This window comes from Scleropages formosus, chromosome 5, assembly GCF_900964775.1.
Source record: "Scleropages formosus chromosome 5, fSclFor1.1, whole genome shotgun sequence".
Classification (NCBI taxonomy): Eukaryota; Metazoa; Chordata; class Actinopteri; order Osteoglossiformes; family Osteoglossidae; genus Scleropages; species Scleropages formosus.
In genome coordinates this window covers 8,665,878-8,685,582 of record NC_041810.1, presented here as the reverse complement: position 1 = coordinate 8,685,582, position 19,705 = coordinate 8,665,878, and the positions used below count along the sequence as shown (strand labels likewise).

General features: G+C 44.3%; 1 protein-coding gene across 3 annotated transcripts; it reads left to right on the top strand.

Moving 5' to 3' along the window:
* The first annotated feature begins 2,049 nt into the window (after window positions 1–2,049).
* On the top strand, window positions 2,050–18,757 carry LOC108931960 (optineurin-like). 3 transcript variants are annotated; one of them, XM_018748070.1, is made up of 14 exons: window positions 2,050–2,100; window positions 2,841–3,013; window positions 5,605–5,807; window positions 6,603–6,761; window positions 10,717–10,781; window positions 10,883–11,014; window positions 12,784–12,940; window positions 13,324–13,439; window positions 13,881–14,030; window positions 15,130–15,214; window positions 15,482–15,634; window positions 16,701–16,843; window positions 17,479–17,567; window positions 18,222–18,757. In XM_018748070.1, the coding sequence occupies exons 1-14, from the start codon at window positions 2,093–2,095 to the stop codon at window positions 18,341–18,343; spliced, it is 1,755 nt and encodes a 584-aa protein (XP_018603586.1). In that variant the 5' UTR covers window positions 2,050–2,092; the 3' UTR covers window positions 18,344–18,757. The 3 variants fall into 3 exon arrangements, with proteins under 3 accessions (XP_018603586.1, XP_018603585.1, XP_018603587.1); XM_018748069.1 differs by having other exon boundaries at window positions 10,714–10,781; XM_018748071.1 differs by having other exon boundaries at window positions 2,066–2,217; window positions 10,714–10,781; window positions 18,222–18,756.
* The last annotated feature ends 948 nt before the right edge of the window (window positions 18,758–19,705 follow it).

Genomic DNA, 19,705 nt, shown 5'->3' with positions numbered 1-19,705 from the left:
GCCGCTACTCCTCCATACTGAGAGGAGCCAGTTGAGGTGGTTCGGGAATCTGATAAGGACGTCCCCTGGGCGCCTCCCTTTGGAGGTATACCGGGCACGGCCAACTGGTATATTGCTATATCTCACAGTTGGCCTGGGAACGGCTGGGGATCCCCCAGGCTGAGCTATAGGAAGTTGCGGGGGACAGGGGCGGCTGGGCCTCTCTGCTCTCCCTGCTGCCACCACGACCCTTTTAGGACAAGCGGGATGGAAGATGGAAGATGGATATTAATTCTCCAGTAGCCCTTGCCGTACAAAGGTAATGTCTTGCATCTGGCTCAGATTCCACATCATCTCTTCTTTGCTTTCTCCTGCCAAACTCAAAGCCCCCAATGCCTCTACCACTGTAGCCTTGTTTCCAGACAGGGTGTCCGTGGAAGGAGGCCCAGCAGGAGGTCAACGTGGTGCTGAACAAAAACGCGGCTGCTGTCAGTGGAGGCGAAGGCTTTGAAAATATAGACAAAAATGATCCTCTCGTCTGTCCTCCATAATAGTTCCACCTTATATCGTTTCAGTCCCTTGCCCTTCTCAGCCCTGCAGGTCTCCACCAGCTTCTGGTAGCTTTGCCAAGGACAGTCATGGTGATGAACAGCCACCTCAGCCACCCTGCAAAGGCACTTTTCTCTCCCCTCTCCTCTGGTGGGAGGTATAGATAGAACTATTAGCATTTGCACTACAAGTGTCAGTGACAGCAGCTGTCCACAAGACTTAAGATGACTGAACACTCACCCACACCTACAGATGCACAAGAACACAACCTGATGTGCATTTCTGTAAATATCGTCTCACTGTATATAATGTTTCAGTGTTATGTTTACTGTCTGTTTATTGGTGCTGTATTTACTGCACGTGTATTTATTGCCTAGTTTCTATTTATGACTGTTACTCTGCAGGAGAAACAAACAGTGGGACATGTAGTAGCGTAGTGATTAGAGCTACTGCCTTTGGACCTGAAGATCACAGGTTTGATTTCCTCCTCTGGCTGTAATACCCTTGAGCAAGGTACTTACCCTAAAATTACCCAGCTGCACAAATGGGTAAATGATTATAACTTTAACATTGTAAGTCGCTTTGGAGAAAAGCATCAGCTAAGTGAATACATGTCAAAAGCACATTTCCAGAGCCGTGTCTCCTGTGTGGCTGATTCTGGCAGGTGATGGGGGATGAGGAGCTGCCACAGGATCTGGCCATGCACCGGTCCCTTCCGCTGCCAGTCCCCCACGTAGGGTGAACGCAAAGCGAAGCTGTCCCACCGCGAGCAGTAAGACTTGACGGCAGGCCCATGCGGGTTAATGACGGTCAGGGCGGACGCGGCCCTGACCGCAGGAAGCCCCGCACCACCGCCAGCTCCGCGTCGGCCTCCTGAGTCTGCTGGAAACAGACTCGCACGGACCCCGGGCATCCCACCGCTCGCCGGCCGGCCCACGCGCGCTGCGGCACAGGACTCGGCCACGGTCCCGGCGTGCTCTGCGGGCTGCCCGCGGCGTCCGCACGGCTCTGTTTTGCAGGGGTGCCGGGAGAGCGCCGACGGCTGCTGTTGCATTTCGAAGTCTTAGCCCTCCCCGTCCTGCCACCGCGGCGTCTGTTCCCCCGCCTCTTGTCGGGGAACCTCGTGCCGTCGAGGTGGGGGCAAAGGTGTTAAAGACCCGCCAGCACTGCTAGGATTGCTCGTGTGGGGAGGGCTGCAGCGCATATCCATTTGGACTCCATTTCTTTTCCTAAATAATCTCTCAATATCGAGGGAAATGAACATCATTTATCATCATGACATGATGATGATGTAAATACACAGACTTTGCAGCGTTCTGTTTGTTTGGGAAATACATTTCACGTATAGCTGTACATATGAAATGTATTTATTACGAATTATATCTTACAGGGAATCTAGGCACTCATGCATAACGTTCTATATATAATACTGTACATACAGTGTATCAGCAGCACCTTCGTCACACATCCGATGACGTGTGAGCCAAGTTCCGTGACGTCACTGTCAGCTGATCCGCTGCGGCGTCCGCGAGCGCAGAGGAAGCCGGAAGTAGTCGAAGCGCAGATGAGGAGGCGAGTTTCTTTCTGACGACGTTGGTGCTGCTCGTTTGAACGCTTTACTTTGTGTATTTTTCTTCGGCAAAGTTTCCTCGCGTTCTCTTTTCAGTCTAAACAAGTCCTCAATTATCTGTGAGTAAAGTATGTTCGCAAAGACCGTGTCGAGGAGAAAACTTGTGCAGAGTAGTAGTTGTTGTTGTTGTTGTTAAGTGAAAAAGACGTGACTGTGACGTGAAGTAACACAACTTATTTAAGTTATTTCCTGTGGACTTGTACTCTTCGCACGCACTGTGTTTCACCCTCTGTCTTGTCTTGTCTTGTCTTGTCTTGTCTTGCCTGCCTGTTGTGCCGTGGTGGTGAAAACGCCGTGTATCCGCAGTTGTTGAGGTGTGATTGTTGTTTTTTTTTTTGTTATTGTGCACTTTTTTTTTTCTTTTTTTTTTAACCTGAGTTCATGGTCGTGTTTCAGGTGTGTGGACTTTGGCCGGAGGCAGTGCAGTGACAAATGTGTGGTACTGGTATAGGCATCCCTGCAGCTCTATGGTAGAAATAAGCGGTGGAAATCTCATTGCAAAGTCATAAGTTACTGTAGGGCTACTCAAAGCACGGCAGTGTGGACTTTCATTTTGACACTGTTGTGGTTGTATTTTTCCCACATTTCACACATCTAACGACACCGTAACCTCGAGGGCGCCCGGAGCAGCAGTTTTGCCATCGAGTTACGACACTGATCTCACACTTTCTTTTGCTCGCAGAGAATCTGGCTCCTGCCCGATGGCTTCCAACAGCTGTCCCACAGTGAACGGGAAGGTGGCTGCGCAGGACGCCCAAGGTGGCTCTGCCGTCCGACCCTCCGCCCACATGGGCTCTTTGGAAGAGACCCTCCATCAGATGAACATACTGATCAAGGAGAATCGGGACCTGAAGGGTGAGTAGTGCCTTATCCTTAACCGTGCTTCACTCGTTTTAACTGGCTGAGCTGCTGATTATCATTTTTCTTCTTTGTACAATGTCTGTTCAGCACATTCCCCTAATCCTCTCAGTAATATGATAATCCTCGGCAAGATATTTACTCTAGCTGTTCTAGTGAAATACCGTGCTGTCTAAAACTCTGTCCGTCCGTCCGAACCACTCGCCCCGCACGGGGAACCGGAGCCTAACCCGGCAACACAGGGCGCAAGGCTGGAGAGGGAGGGGACACACCCAGGACGGGACGCCAGTCCGTTGCAAGGCACCCCAAGCAGGACTCGAACCCCAGACCGACCGAAGAGCAGGACCCGGACCAACCCACTGCGCCACCGCACCCCCCGAAAACTCTGTGTTAAAATTAAATGCTAAAAATGGCCTCTTCCCTTAAAGTTAGGGATATTACTTTTTCTACACCTATAATTATTTTACACATCAAGAAAATTGAATCAAAACAATACTGGTGTCTCTTTTCCCCCCTCCTCGGTTCATTTCATTTGCTATAACAACAAACAATTACATGTGATAAATTCAAAGTCAGGCAGCTGTGGAAACAGGGGAATTTGAAAAGAGTTCACATACTTTTTCCACAACACTGTACTCTGAGTGCATTGAGTGGGGAAAAAGTGCATTCAGTACTGGTGGAAGGAACATGAGCAATATTTCATATGTCAATCATATGATGCCCACAGCAGATGATGTCTCCTTGTCTTAATGTAATGCATAAATTTGTATTTTTGCTGAGATGTACGTCACATTGGACAAAAGCATCTGCTAAATGAATAAATGTGAATGTAAAATGATGAAGAAGACAAAGTTCTTTTAAAGTGGAGATTGGGGGAAAAATGGGGCTATGATTAAATCTTGAAAAATTAAGCTCATGACAGCTGGAACAGCAGCAAACGTTAGTTTTGGTGCTGAGGACACAGATGTCAAGAATATCTGTCTCTCGGGATCACAAGTCAAGAAGAGATATAGCAGTCAAGAGATTGGACTGGGACTTCTCTAGATTAGTACTAGTTTGAGCTGTAATAAAAGATCTCGGAAAGTTCTTAAATATGCTGGTTTACCCAGAAGAATGGTATTTTTTGTAGAGACTTATAAGGATACGATGGAGAGCCAGGAAAATGAGCATGGATTCTAGATGAAGTCAGGCTGGGTACTTTGCATTGTGGGAATTACATAACCATGTTCTTAGTTGTGTTCTTGCACTCTGCGATTTTGCTTGCATGATTTGCGCATTTGTTTACAGCCTCTGTTTTGTAACATTGTGCTTTGTTTCTTTTTTAATGTAATAAGGCATATAGCCTTCACCTATGTCACACCAGCCCATGCACTCTCATCACAGTAGGGTTATTCTGTGAAGTTAGTGTTTTTTAAAAATTCATTTTATATGTACTAGATACTTACTGCTCGCGGGGGTTCTGTTCTGGTGTTCATCCTATAACCTCTGTACATTTAAAAAAAAAAAATAGAAACTATAAAGTGAATTTTTAACCAAATTAGCACACTTGTTTATAATTTAACCTAAAGGGGAAAAAGTTAGTCAGATAAAAGAAAATTTGTTCTTTCCTGTATTCCAGATGTAGATTTTAAAACAAAAACTCTTGAACACAGAACGGTGAAAAAGCTTTGTAAGTAAAGGCCCATATTTACTACTACACCCACTTGTGTGGATGGTGGGCAAAACTTGCTATAACATGTATAACCACTATTCTCTCTGCTGCCCCATTAAATATACCGCCTCTCCCCTCCCTTATGATGATAAATCATTGAGTGTGAGTTTGGAATGGGCTTGGAACAAATTAAAAATTTTCCTCATAGGCAATAATTGAACAAGTAATTTTATTATCCAGTTTTCCAATATGTGGTCTTTCTTCAGGGATGAATTAGGGCCAGGTAATGGGGAATAAGTGTACTAAGATTACGATGGTGGAGGCGAAAACACTATGGATTCCGATTTTAAAGTTGTCTACAGCTGCATACAAATACTGCTTGTATTTTGGAGTGAGTAATTTGAGAGATTACTTAACACTTCCCACCAGCAATAAGATAATGCATTTATGGTTACAAAATTGCTTGCACTGTGAATACAAAGATGGTGCATGTAAATGCTGTCAACCTGAGTTTTTTTTTTTATGGTTTTTCTGTAAAGTATCTACATATTAAGGAAGGGGAGATTGGGTTTGTTGGTGAGGTCCTGTTAATGGGCATTTCCTGTTGTCTTTTACAAGTCAAAATATCTATATGTAGTGTTATATCTATTTATTATATGCAGATATTTAACACTGTGTAGTGTCCACTGATTTCGTAAAGGATAAAATAATTTCAAATTCTGTTTACTTGGAAAGGGGGCTGTAATTTTATAAACTCTAACTCTGCATTACTGCTGGAATTTTATTTTAAATTCAGCTGACGCAAAAGGTTACTTAAGGACATAGTTCAGGTACACACATTAACTCCTCATCTCTGTAACTTGAACCTTGAATCTGATGATCGCAAAGTCAATTCCTGCATAAATTCATGGGGGGCCTAATTCCTTTGTTCCCGCAGAAGCTCTAAAGCACACTAATTTTGCAATGAAGGAACGTTTTGAAGGGCTGTCTGCCTGGAAGGAGAAGCAGAAAGAGGAGCGGGACTTTCTGGAAGGAAAATTGGAAGAGGCAAAGAAGCACGTGACTGTTCTCAACAAACAGAATGAGGAACTGAGGGTCAAGCTATTGACCCTGGAGGAGAAAACAGGTGGAAGTGCTCAGGTGAGAGTATCTTAGTCAAGTATGCGCTCACAACACAATTGGCTTCTCTCAAACATGGTTCTTTGAAAATCAGGTGGGCAGCCAGTGGAGCACTGGGTAGTGCTGCTGTCTCACAGCTCATATGCATGAGTCTGAATCTACCTGTCTTTGTGTTGCACCACTTTCCAAAGACACGCATTTTAGGTTAACTGGTGCTCTGTGTGTCTTTGGCTACCCTCTCATGAACCAGTTGGCTTTTAATATGTCCGTTAGTGAAACTACTGTTCATTGTTGTGCTGCGCCATTGAACCACATGTAATGAGTCGTAAGATTCTAAGAGATTTAACAATGAATAATCTTTGATCAGTTAACATTAGGGATAGAAACCGAAAAGCTGCTGCTAACCACACCAGTCTGCTAACAGTGCGATTGAAGGACACTCCTCTTCCTATGAGTTCTTATGATGGTATCGTTTTAAAGAATTGGGAACTTAAGAATAAATTTGTTGCAGTAATGCATTACATACTGTATTAAAAATCATCACCAAAGTTGCAAAATGAATGTTTTAAAAAGAAAAACTAAAATATTTTACAGTGCATAATTTATTACCTTTGTCCGTGCAGTGGGAGCGCAATACATTTGAGCCCGAATTCTAAATACAATATAGTGTGGTGCTCAGTGCCGTGGGTTTGGATGGGGAAAAGAAGGACACAGAGGCAGCGTTCATCATGAATGATTTTGAAAAGGGTAAAAAAAAATATGGGGGGGAAGCACTGCATTAATGAGGGGACATGACTGTAGTTGTTTGATTCTTAGGGTGAAGCAAGCAGCCAGAACTCTGAGCTGGAGGTATTGAAGGCTCAGATTGCCAGGCTGCAGGCCGAGAAAAATGATCTAGTGGCTCTGAACTCCGAGCTGCAGCTGAAGATGGGTCAGGGCTCCCCTGAGGACTCCTTCATTGAGATCAGGATTGCCGTAAGTGAGACAGTGTCACTTTTCTTGTTCACAAGAGCAGTGGAAAAAATTGTCTAAACATACATGTTTAGATTGAGAACAATGTCTCCCCTTTTGAAGATTTTGCAAATTGGTAAACTTTAATTAACTTCAAAAATTTTAACTAATATTTTAACTAATTTTAACTTTTAAATAATTTTAACTTCAAAAACCCCTTATGACAAAAAAATCAAGGCGTCCGTTTACCCCGCCCGGTATGGGGTCACCGGGGCCCCACCCTGGAGCCAGGCCTGGGGGGGGGGCTCGCATGCGAGCGCCTGGTGGCCAGGTCTATGCCCACGGGGCCTGGCCGGGCTCAGCCCGAAGCCACAACGTGGAGCCGCTCTTCGGTGGGCTCACCACCTGCCGGAGAAACCATAAGGGGCCGGTGCGTTGTGATTTGGGCGGTGGTCGGGGCCGAGTGCCCGGCCGACCCAAACCTCGGGCGCCAACTCTGGTTTTTGGGACTTGGAATGTCACCTCACTGGCGGGGAAGGAGCCTGAGCTGGTGCGGGAAGTTGAGAGATACCGTCTAGATATAGTCGGGCTCACTTCCACTCACAGCTTGGGTTCTGGAACCACTCTACTCGATCGAGGGTGGACTCTCCACTATTCTGGCGTTGCCCAAGGTGAGAGGCGGCGGGCTGGTGTGGGCTTATTAATAGCCCCCCAGTTCAGCCGCCATGTGTTGGAGTCTACCCCGGTGAATGAGAGGGTCATCTCCCTACGCCTTTGGGTCAGGGAACGGTCTCTCACTGTCGTTTGTGCTTATGCGCCTAGCGGCAGTGTAGAGTACCCGGCCTTTTTAGAGTCCCTGGGGGGCGTGCTGGAAAGCGCTCCCACTGGGGACTCTGTCGTTCTACTGGGGGACTTTAACGCCCACGTGGGCAGCGACAGTGATACCTGGAGGGGCGTGATTGGGAGGAACGGCCTCCCTGATCTGAACCCGAGCGGTGAGTTGTTATTGGATTTCTGTGCTAGTCGCGGTTTATCCATAACGAACACCATGTTCATGCATAAGGGTGTCCACCAGTGCACTTGGCACCAGGACACCCTAGGTCGGAGGTCGATGATCGACTTTGTAGTCGTTTCTTCTGACCTTCGGCCATATGTCTTGGACACTCGGGTGAAGAGAGGGGCTGAGCTGTCAACTGATCACCACCTGGTGGTGAGTTGGATTCGATGGCGGGGGAAAAAGCTGGACAGACCTGGCAGGCCCAAACGCATAGTGAGGGTCTGTTGGGAACGTTTGGCGGAGGCCCCTGTCAGAGAGGTCTTCAACTCCAACCTCCGACAGAGCTTCAACCAGGTCCCGAGGGAGGTGGGGGACATTGAGTCTGAATGGACTATGTTCCGCTCCTCCATTGTCGGTGCGGCTGTTCGGAGCTGCGGCCATAAGGTCTCCGGTGCCTGTCGCGGCGGCAATCCCCGAACACGGTGGTGGACACCGGAAGTAAGGGATGCCGTCAAGCTGAAGAAGGAGTTCTATCGGGCCTGGCTGGCTCATGGGACTCCTGAAGCAGCTGACAGGTACCGACGGGCCAAACGGAGCGCGGCTCTGGCAGTCGCCGCGGCGAAAACTCGGGCTTGGGAGGAGTTCGGTGAGGCCATGGAGGAAGACTTTCGGTCGGCCTCAAAGAGATTCTGGCAAACCGTCCGGCGACTCAGAGGGGGGAAGCGGTGTTCCACGAACACTGTTTACAGTGGAAGTGGTGCGCTGCTGACCTCAGCTGAGGATGTTCTCGGGCGGTGGAAGGAGTACTTTGAGGATCTCCTCAATCCCTCCGACACGCCTTCCGTAGAGGAAGCTGAGGCTGGGGACTCGGAGGGGGACTCGTCCATTACCCTGGCTGAAGTTGCTGAGGTAGTCAAAAAACTCCTCGGTGGCAAGGCTCCGGGGGTGGATGAGATCCGCCCCGAGTTTCTCAAGTCTCTGGATGTTGTGGGGCTGTCTTGGCTGACACGCCTCTGCAGCATCGCGTGGAGTTCGGGAACGGTGCCTCTGGACTGGCAGACCGGGGTGGTGGTCCCTCTTTTTAAGAAGGGGGACCGGAGATTGTGTTCCAACTACAGGGGGATCACACTCCTTAGCCTCCCTGGGAAAGTCTATGCCAGGGTACTGGAAAGGAGAATCCGACCGATAGTCGAACCTCGGATTCAGGAGGAGCAATGCGGTTTTCGCCCTGGCCGTGGAACACTGGACCAGCTCTATACCCTCACTAGGGTGTTGGAGGGTTCGTGGGAGTTTGCCCAACCAGTCCATATGTGTTTTGTGGACCTGGAGAAGGCATTCGACCGTGTCCCTCGTGGCATCCTGTGGGGGGTGCTTCGGGATTATGGGGTTCGGGGCTCGTTGCTACGGGCTGTTCGTTCCCTGTATGACCGGAGCAGGAGCTTGGTTCGCATTGCCGGCAGTAAGTCAGACCTGTTCCCGGTGCATGTTGGACTCCGCCAGGGCTGCCCTTTGTCACCGATTCTGTTCATTATTTTTATGGACAGAATTTCTAGGCGCAGTCAGGGAACGGAGGGTGTCTGTTTTGGTGGCCGCGAGATCTCGTCTCTGCTTTTTGCGGACGATGTGGTCCTGTTGGCTTCATCAAGTCAAGACTTGCAGCGTGCACTGGGGAGGTTTGCAGCCGAGTGCGAAGCGGCGGGGATGAGAATCAGCACCTCCAAATCCGAGGCCATGGTTCTCAGTCGGAAAAAGGTGGATTGCTCCCTCCGGGTTAGGGGGGAGTTGCTCCCTCAAGTGGAGGAGTTTAAGTATCTTGGGGTCTTGTTCACGAGTGAGGGAAAAATGGAGCGGCAGGTCGACAGACGGATCGGTGCGGCGTCTGCAGTAATGCGGTCATTGTACCGGTCTGTTGTGGTGAAGAGGGAGCTGAGTCGTAAGGCGAAGCTCTCAATTTACCGGTCGATCTACGTTCCTACCCTCACCTATGGTCATGAACTCTGGATCATGACCGAAAGAATGAGATCGCGGATACAAGCGGCAGAAATGAGTTTCCTCCGCAGAGTGGCTGGGCGCACCCTTAGGGATAGGGTGAGGAGCTCAGTCACCCGGGAGGAGCTCGGAGTAGAGCCGCTGCTCCTCCGCATCGAGAGGAGCCAGTTGAGGTGGCTCGGGCATCTGTTCCGGATGCCTCCTGGACGCCTCCCTGGGGAGGTGCTCCGGGCTTGTCCCACTGGGAGGAGGCCTCGGGGCAGACCCAGGACACGTTGGAGAGACTATGTCTCCCGGCTGGCCTGGGAACGCCTTGGGGTTCCCCCAGAGGAACTGGAGGAGGTGTGCGGGGAGAGGGAGGTCTGGAGTACTCTGCTCGGACTGCTGCCCCCGCGACCCGGCCCCGGATAAAAGCGGAGGAAGATGGATGGATGGATGGATGGTAAACTTTAATGTCTCATCGAGGACAGGGAACCGGTAGTCCTCTTATAAATAAATCCCATATGCAGCATAGTGCAGGATTTGTACTTGACCTTTTTTGCCCTTTTTCAGCAGGGACTTTCAGTAATCAGCATCACCACAAACGGTTCCTTCAGTTTATTTTTTAGTATAGCGTTCTTCGTTCGCAGTGTTTGCCATCACATGGTTTAAAAACAATGTGACAAGGGAACATTTATTGGAAACAAGAAGTGTGAATGATCTGCACATAAATTTGATTTGGTTGTAAATCACTGAGCACAGGCAGAAACAAAAGTTCCTGCAGTGAACCCCTACCCACCAAGCCATGCAGGTACATACCATGGTGAATTTGTGTTTACCAGTGACACTCATGTGAAGGTGACCTTAGCCATGTGTCAGCCATCAGCACTCTGTTTGAGCAATGTGATAGAGTATAGAATGTCATTCACTGCACCTGTCTCTCATTCAGTCTTCTGGCATTATGGGACCCTGAAAAAAATCTATTAATGCCTCATTACCTGTTGATTTCAGAAGGAAGGAGAGGTAAATCTGACTAAAGATTTTCCAAGCATCCAAAAAGAGACATCTGCATCTAGCTTGTAAGCATGGACTTGTATTTACATACAAACCATTTCATTTGTTGATACAGAAGCCTGGGATGTGTATTTTGCGCTGTATTATAAAGGTTTTCTCCCTGTAGGCCCAAGTGTAACATGACTGCGTCCTGCCTGCAGTCGGAGGAACTGACAGTTAGCAAGTTGCTGCAGTCTCTAAGAAAGGAGGTCCAAAAGGTGGAGAAACTGGAACTTGAGCTACAAGCTGCAAGAGAGAGGTTTGTCATTTCCCACAAACTCATTTGCCATTTTTATTTTTTTAAATTGCATTTTCTTCACACACACACACACATTTTCAGAACCGCTTGTCCCATACAGGGTCGCGGGGAACCGGAGCCTACCCGGTAACACAGGGCACAAGGCCAGAGGGGGAGGGGACACACCCAGGACGGGACGCCAGTCCGTCGCAAGGCACCCCAAGCGGGACTCGAACCCCAGACCCACCGGAAAGCAGGACCGTGGTCCAACCCACTGCGCCACCCATTTTCTTCACATTTTACTAAAATTTATCTGTTGCACTGAAAAAAATAGCTTGTATTTGTTTCCGTTATAAGGGGGGCGTGGTGGCGCAGTAGGTTGGACCGCAGTCCTGCTCTCCGGTGGGTCTGGGGTTCAAGTCCCACTTGGGGTGCCTTGTGATGGACTGGCGTCCCGTCCTGGGTGTGTCCCCTCCCCCTACAGCCTTACGCCCTGTGTTGCCGGGTTAGGCTCCGGTTCCCCGCGGCCCTGTATAGGACAAGCGGTTCTGAAAATTGTGTGTGTGTGTGTGTGTGTTTCAATTATTTGCTTGCGTTTCTCTACAGTTCAATAAAGTAGCACACGCAATACACTGCTGCACTGCAATAAAGCTCCTTTTCTTTGGGCAACAGCAAAGTAAAGGAAGTCTATTGTGTTATGTAGATAGATATATGCAGTGTTTTAGTGATATTTGAGGATTTTTGGATAGGCTGGGAATCAATTATTTTCCCATTTAAAATAATGGGAAATGGGCTCTCAGTATATCAAAATTTGATATATGTAACATTTTCTTTCCGGAACAGATTAGTTTTGGGTATCAAGGGATACCTGTATTGAAGCGTAAGACTCTTCCCAACAGGCTCCAATATTGTTTATACCTGCATAATTGCATGTTTTTCTTTAATCTGTTACAGTACAAAAGCTGAACTTCTTTTATTACATTAAGTGTTTCAGCTGCTGTTTGAGACATTAGGAAACAACCAGCTGAATGTGTAGACTTTACACTTAGTGTTATTTTAGGTCAGGATTCTTTGTGTCACTTCAGCGAAACGTCACACAGCAGTGCTACGGCGCAATGTATAATTTAAAGTAACACCTGTGAAAAGTATTAATTACCCTTCCCCAACTTCGTGTTTTTCGTGAAATTCTTTCCATTTTTCACTGTTGACTTCACTGTACTCCTAAGGGTTTTCATTGCCTTGGAGACGGTCTTACTGTATGTCCTCCTCTTGAATGAGTGGTACTTTTAAAGAGCCTTGTCACACACTTGCTTCAGATATCCCTCTGCTGCAGCATAGTTCTCTTTGGAAACTGACATAACACCAACTGTAGGATCTTTCAGAAGTAGGTGTATTTATACCAAAATCACATGAATTACTTTCGCTGCGTACAGCTGATCTCCATTCAATTTTAGTGACGTTCAGTAACCATTAGTTGCACAATAGCTGTTTTGGGTGTGCCATAGTAAAGGGCTAGATATGTTTGCATACACTCACTTGGCATTTTATATTTGTAATTAATTCAAAATTGATTTGTAGATTTTGTTTTTTTTTTTTTTTTTTTTTTTTTTTTGTTCGTTTTACTGACATTAAGTGTTTTTCTGCTGACTGTAGAAATGCCAAGTAAAATCCATTGTAAACAGTAACAGGACATGAAAACGTCCAAGGGGTTGAATATTCTTTTTAGGCACTGTAGAGGTAAGCAGTATATTAGTACAGATATTTCAGTGCTTTGAAATGTTGTGAATCAGGCCATCGGATCCTGGTGTTCGGATAAGGAAAAATGCCGAAACTCAGACTTCCCTGCTGATGCCAGAAAGGGACTGTTCAGCAGCTCTAGTCGCAGAGACAGCTGTATATGAATGTGATGGAAAAACACAACATGCAGCTCGAGCAGTGGAAAACGAGGTAAGTGAGCTTCATCTTAATCTCTGATTATTTCCTTCATGCTTAGAGTACTAATGACTGGAAGTGCTAACAGTAGCTGCCCAAATAGTTCAGTGTTTCATGAGAAGGAGTTGGGTGCAGTTAGTATGAAGAAACTGTGCTGCATCAAATTTTACATCACATACAGGTGACTATTGTTTATCACTTTTTGTACCAAGAACTTCTAGGCCCTCTCTTCAAAAGACAAAGTACAATGGAAAACAAACAAAAATCTTAAAGTAAAAATGTCGGTTTCAAACACTGTACCACGATCCATCCAGTGAGAGGCAACCGTCGCATTTTGGTTGGCACCATTCAGGGGGTTATGAGCATTCTGGCTCTGAGCATTTCTTCCTACTTTGTAGCCTGCCACTGAAGTGGAGAGCCTGAAGGCCCAAATGATGACTCTGTTTAAAGACCTGCAGCAGGCTCAGTCCAATTTGAATAATGCTGAGGAAATGAAGAAGACACTACAAGAAAGGTGAGAGGATAGTTGGAAACTGAGTAGAGGTGAGAAGGAAGCAGGGTTCATTCTGGATGGGACACCACTCTCTTGCACTTCCATTCAGACACCACAGACAAATTAGTCTCTGAATCAACTCAAGCACATGGTTTTGGGGGTAAACTGGAGCAGCGAGAGAAGACAGCTGTGAACACAGCGATTCAAATTCCACGCTGAATAAGCCTCATTCCAAATGCACAGCCCAGCTGATGTGCCACCGAGCTGCTTTAGTGCTTCATAGCTTTACTTAACTTTTTGAACCATTTTGACATCAGTGAGCAAATGCACAGATGACATAGCTGTAATTATTGTATATGAAGATGAGCAAAACCTGACACAATGTTTGACACAGTGTTTGAGTTTTTACTTGTGCAATATCGTGTTTTGGTCATAACGACTGCATGGTTTCTGTGTTTACAGGTGTAGGGAGCTTGAGCAGGACCGGACAATGTTGAGGACCCAACTGGTAGAGAAGCATCATGTGCAAGAATTAAACGAAAGACTAAAGCTGCAGATGGAGAGCATTGAGTCTGTCAACAAGATAGAACATAAAAGAGCAGAGGACGACAGGTAACTTCAAGTACTGTACTTGTGTTGAGTGGATATTGTGGTCTCTATTAATCTGTCTTCTCACCACGGTTGTCCACTTCAGCTTTGTAACAATTCATACCTATGTGAATTTCGCACAGGTGCCATTCAGCTGCTAACAAGCTACTGAGGTCGAAATGGAGAAACAATATTAATACTTTTAGTAAACATATTTTTTTATGTGGAATTACTTTTTCTCAAGTTACAGTACACTGCATAGGAAAAACTGACAGAAAAGGGTAGAACTGGTCCTGCTGTTAACACGATTTTATGCGTTTTGTTATTTATAGGTAGCATACCTGTCTTTGAGTTTTAAAATGATGAATGAAGTTTGATTTTATGTTCGATGGCGCGATTTTTGACCCAGCGGTTTTGCAAATGCCTTATATTGACCCTAAACTGTGAATATCCAAAACTAATTGGCAATGATCCCTCTGCCATAGTTGGTTCTTGGTGTATGGAGACAGTTTTGCCAACCAGCCTACAAGGAATTGTGACAACATATCCTGTTATCACTGTTGCAGAATGGACTGTATTTTAATATAAAATGTTAGTACATGACTCCGAACATTAGAATTACATTCATACGATATCAAGTGTTCACAAGTCATTTGTTTCAATGGACTTGGACAGTCAAGCCCCAAAACATGAATCACTAAGTTTAAGTCGGGTCATTTTTAATCCAGTCGAGCAAGTCTCAAGTCCAAAAACTGAAGTCGGTCTCAAGTCAAGTCGTCTGATACAACTCGCCAATCTCGGGCGCGCACATTCATGCTCACACACAGAGAGACACAGACAGAGGAAAAACAGTATTAATGCTTAAGGAGGTTTCATTAGTAGAAAAGAAAAAGCAGGCATCTTGCATGGCAGCAGAAGAGATGTTGTTTCACCATGGTTTTTTTTTTTTTTTTTTTTTTAAAATCTGCAGCATCTCAATCAAGTTTCTTACTGTTATCATTGTCTCTCAATAAAATAATTGTCTATTAGTCCAGTGGTGTTGATTGCAATAATTTACAATGCTATTGATTCATACATTCATTACAAAGGGGACAAACTAATGGAAGATATATTCATTTCACAGGAAAAATCTGGCTCAGCTGCGAGATGCTTACACAAAGCTTTTTGAAGATTATAATGAAATGAAGGAACAAAGAAAGAAAAACCAGGTAACTGTCACCAGAAAGATGCAGCTCTTTGGTTTCACAGTCACTTGGTACCTCTGCTTACTTGTACAACTGAAATACCTTTCTGCAGGTTGCAATAATTTTTTTATGAATAGAATATGTTGGATCTTCTAAAAATATTTAGGTTTAATCAGCTTATGAATTCCGGGCTTTAATCTGGAGTTAAGCATGTCAAGGGTTTTAAAGTGCCTACATTACATGGTGCATCTGAATCTATATTTTCTATGTGACTCTGAACTTCTGCTGCAGTTGGTCTCCAAGGAGGAGCTAGGAGAGCTTCAGTCCAGGTTGTCTGCTGCTGAACAGGCCCTGGTGGCAAAGCAGCTGCAGATTGATGAGATGAAGCAAGAAATCTTCAAGAAAGAGCAGGAACTGGAAACCCTTTCAGTGTTTCAGGCACAGGTAAATTTCATAATCTGTCTTAATCCATTCTTACACATTACTGTCTTCTGTGGCTGATTTATACATATGTGGCTGAAAAGTATTGGTACTCTTATGCTTAAAAAAAGGTTCAATCAACTGATGGTGCAACTTGAAACTGTGCAACATCATCGTGAACATCGTCTTGGATCTGTTTTGAAGGTTTCTACCATTCAAGTCATCTTTCTCTTCAGTCTTGGGTCAGTGTTCCTGTTGTGTCTGCATCCAGCGATGGTGGCGTCACTCCCGCTGGCCATAAACTTGCTGACTATATTGTGACAGTGCTCACAGGAATATTGGCCTCTTTAGAGATTCTCTTGAAGCCTTTACGCTGACCATGCTTGGCAGTTACCTTCTTTCTACCTCCTTGGACAACCCTCTCCCTTTTCTTCTTTTCCACGTTTAGTCTGATACAGTGATATGAAACGGCAGAGTGAGTAGTTTTCTCCGTTTAAACTGGCTCAACAAGTGATTGAAAACTGTAAGACAATCGTGTTCTTGAAGTAGCACTATAATACTATTATTTATATTAACTTGTTAAGGGTATCAATTTCCCAGGTCATTTTTGATCGTCTTTGTGGAATAGGCAAGAATTCAGTTCTTTTCACAGCTTTTTCCATTTTGTTTCACTGCAAATGAAAAATGTTTGTACGGATAACAAAAGATCTTTTAATTTCAACACTTTTCAGGAAAAATGATTTATTATCTGAATAAAATACAAAGATATCAAAACTTTTGCCCACATCTGTTAATATTTGCCACATATTGAATGGATTTAATCCATTAAGGTATACTTACTGTATACAATTGTCATATTTCTGCTGTTCAGTATTTTTCATGTAGCTCATGCCTCTGTAAATCTTTTCTAATGTTGACGATTAAGCACATTTATCTTTTTATCATAGCATATGCCTAGCACTTGAAATTAAATTCAGATGTCATGTTATCCTGAGATATCCAATGTAGAAGGACTAAATCTATGAATTTATACAAATGTAATTGTCTTTTTAGCAACATTTTTCTTTTTTTTTTTTTACTCCCTCGATAGGCTGAGGTATACTCCTCTGATTTCTATGCGGAAAGAGCAGCTCGAGAAAAAATTCATGAGGAAAAGGAACGCCTGGCAGCACAGCTGGAGTTTGTGAAGAAGCAAAATAGCCAGCTGCAGGAGGAAATGGATTCCCTGGGCAGGTACTTTCAGTCATGTTGAGTGAGACAGACGAGTGCCGGATACACACCAGACACTGCAAACAATGAGGAACCATTGTCAGTGTCATTTTGTCCCATGAGTACAGCAGGCACATCCTTTGACGTCCTCCAAGAGAAATAATAAGTACTGGTAGTGAAGAATTGACTGTAAACTCGGGTTCGATGATAGATTGTTCTCTTTACTACTCTTATTACTGCTGCAGAGTGACGCTTTAAGAGACTAGCCTTAGATTTAGACTTACAGTTCAGTAATGATCAGATGGATTTAAAAGATCACTTTTGACTTTCAGTTGGGCCTTTTTGTTCCTTTCCTCCATGGCCAGTAGACATACTTATAACTTTATAAAAGCATTGATAATGTATTGCACTAGTTCAGTATTTTCTTTGTTTCTTTGCTCTTTGCCTGTGTTCAAGTGCTCTGTGTCACTGCGTGAGAAGACCTCTATAAAAATACATTTAATATAATTTGCGGCTCGTTAGGAAAGTAGAGCATAACGAAGCAGCGTAGTAGTGTGTGGTATTTTGTAAGGTAAATAAATCAAGAACCTGAGAAGGTTTGCCGTTTGTCTCCAACTGTCAGTGTAACAGAGCAAACTAACAGCTTGTTTTTATTTCAGGAAGACCCTCAATGAGATGCAGCGCCGCCATGTTTCACGAGGAGCGAGTCCACATGGTGCTGTTTCACACAACCTGCCAGTGTCCAGAGGTAAAGGCTATTTTGAACATAAAAATTACTGTGCTTTAAAATACTTATTTTCCTCATACCCCTTTCCAAAAGGACACACAATGCAAAGTTGGATATTAAACATACTTTTGAGTACTCACCACAGTACAGGGTAAGAATCATATGATGACAGTGTACGATGAAATACTGTGCTGCAGTATTTAATTAAAAATGTTACAGCTAGACACAGTTACCAGAGTACAAAAGGCTATGGGGGAACTGAGCTTACAGGTACCTGCCCAACAGAATTTACCCCCCCTCGCACTCTCCGTTATTAACCCATACCGACCTGCATTTAAGAGCCTCTCCCCAAGTGGAAACACATAATTATGGCAGTTTAATGACAGGAGTACAAATGCATGTTGAAAGTGTTATTTTACTTAATACAAGGGTTACCTGTTGTTAGGGTTAATAGTTTTAAAATGTCAACATGCCAAATGATAAATTATTCTTTTCACAGCTGCACATTACATTTATTTATTCAGCAGATCCTCCTTTCCCATACCATGTACATCTCAGAGAAAAGTACAGAGTGCATTAGACCAACAATACTTGCACATATGATGAAATGTAATCACTTCCTGTGCATTACTGTCCAACAGTTGTATAACCTGTACATTCGAATGTCTCTCCAAGGTCCTGAAGGCAGAGACTGGCAGCAGCAGGTGAAAATCCCAGAACATGCCTGTCCTAAGTGCAATGAGATCCTGCCTGACCTTGACAGTCTCCAGATCCACATTATGGACTGTATCATATGATCAGGGCACAAGGATCAGAAATGGTTGATTTCTGAAATACTGCCACTTCTAAACAGTCATTTAGGATTCTACGTTTTTCCCTAAAGAAGTATGTCATCTTAATGGTGGTGTTATAGGTACAGCACAGTGCATAACTGCTATAATGTAACCAGAGCAGAAGCATTTGATCGTATAAAAGAAATTCATGCCAGAATATCAATGTAGTACCATTTCTGTCTGTGATATGCATATGTGAAATGAGCACTTTTGAGTACAATATACATGTGATTCAGCTTTGTGAAATCTTTTTTCTTTGGTGCATGTACATGTAAATTCAAAGATGGGAAAGGTCTTGTTAAAATACAATAAAGTATACAGAAATTAACTATTATGAGAGAGGATAAGTTGCCTCCACAACAAACTCCTGCTGTTTCTCTGTGAAAGAATGAAATAGTTTTGCCATGGATGATAAATCTTTTCAAGAAAATTCTCAATGTTGTAAACACAAAGCTTTTAGTCTAAGTCTTGAATGTGATTAAATGCATAGAATTCCCTTGAAAAACAGCATTTCATTACAAATGCTTGTTTAGGTGTTTTTTTTTTTTTTTTAAATTGTTCAGCTAAACTTATTCAAGGCATATAAAAAGTTTATGAAAAGCAAATCAGTGCTTACAAGACCAGCTGACAGACAATATAGGATGAAATGGTGTTGTAACTACCGCAGTCCAGCATGGAAATAAACCATTTAAAAATTAAATAGTAATCGGGAAAGGAGATATAAAGTGGATACAAATGTTACGTTCAATCGATATTGAACATGTGGCTCTGGATTGACAGGTATCCGAAGCAGTTCTGACATCCAGACTTGATTTTCGTTAGATTTTTTCCATGCATAAAAGTGTGGAATTTTGCATGTTTGATGGAAAAAAAGTGGATGAACTTTTTGTCTTTTATTGATGACTTGTGGTACTTGTAACCCCTTCCTTCTCACCTAATCATTTGTGATAAGCGAGTAGTAAATTGAATCACGCAAAGTAATTGAGAATTACAGTATATCTTTCAAGACATTTCTGTACATTTTAATCACTTTATTTTACTTTGCCTTTTCAACTTGTATCACTTCAAAACATTTTTCTTTTGGGGATCATTATTATGTGACTCAGCTGACAGTCACAAGATTTTCGAAAAGCTTCCTGTGTGGAACCTCAGCCCCCCCCCCGCACATGCGCACGTGCACACATATGGGGTTGTCAGTATCACCACGGTGTGTATTTATTTTGAGTGTTCACTTGGTTCATTTTCAGGTGAGTGACTGAATGAGGGAAGCCTGTATACACTGATTTATAAATAATTTAGCCATCACAGCCAGTGCTCCTCCAAAAA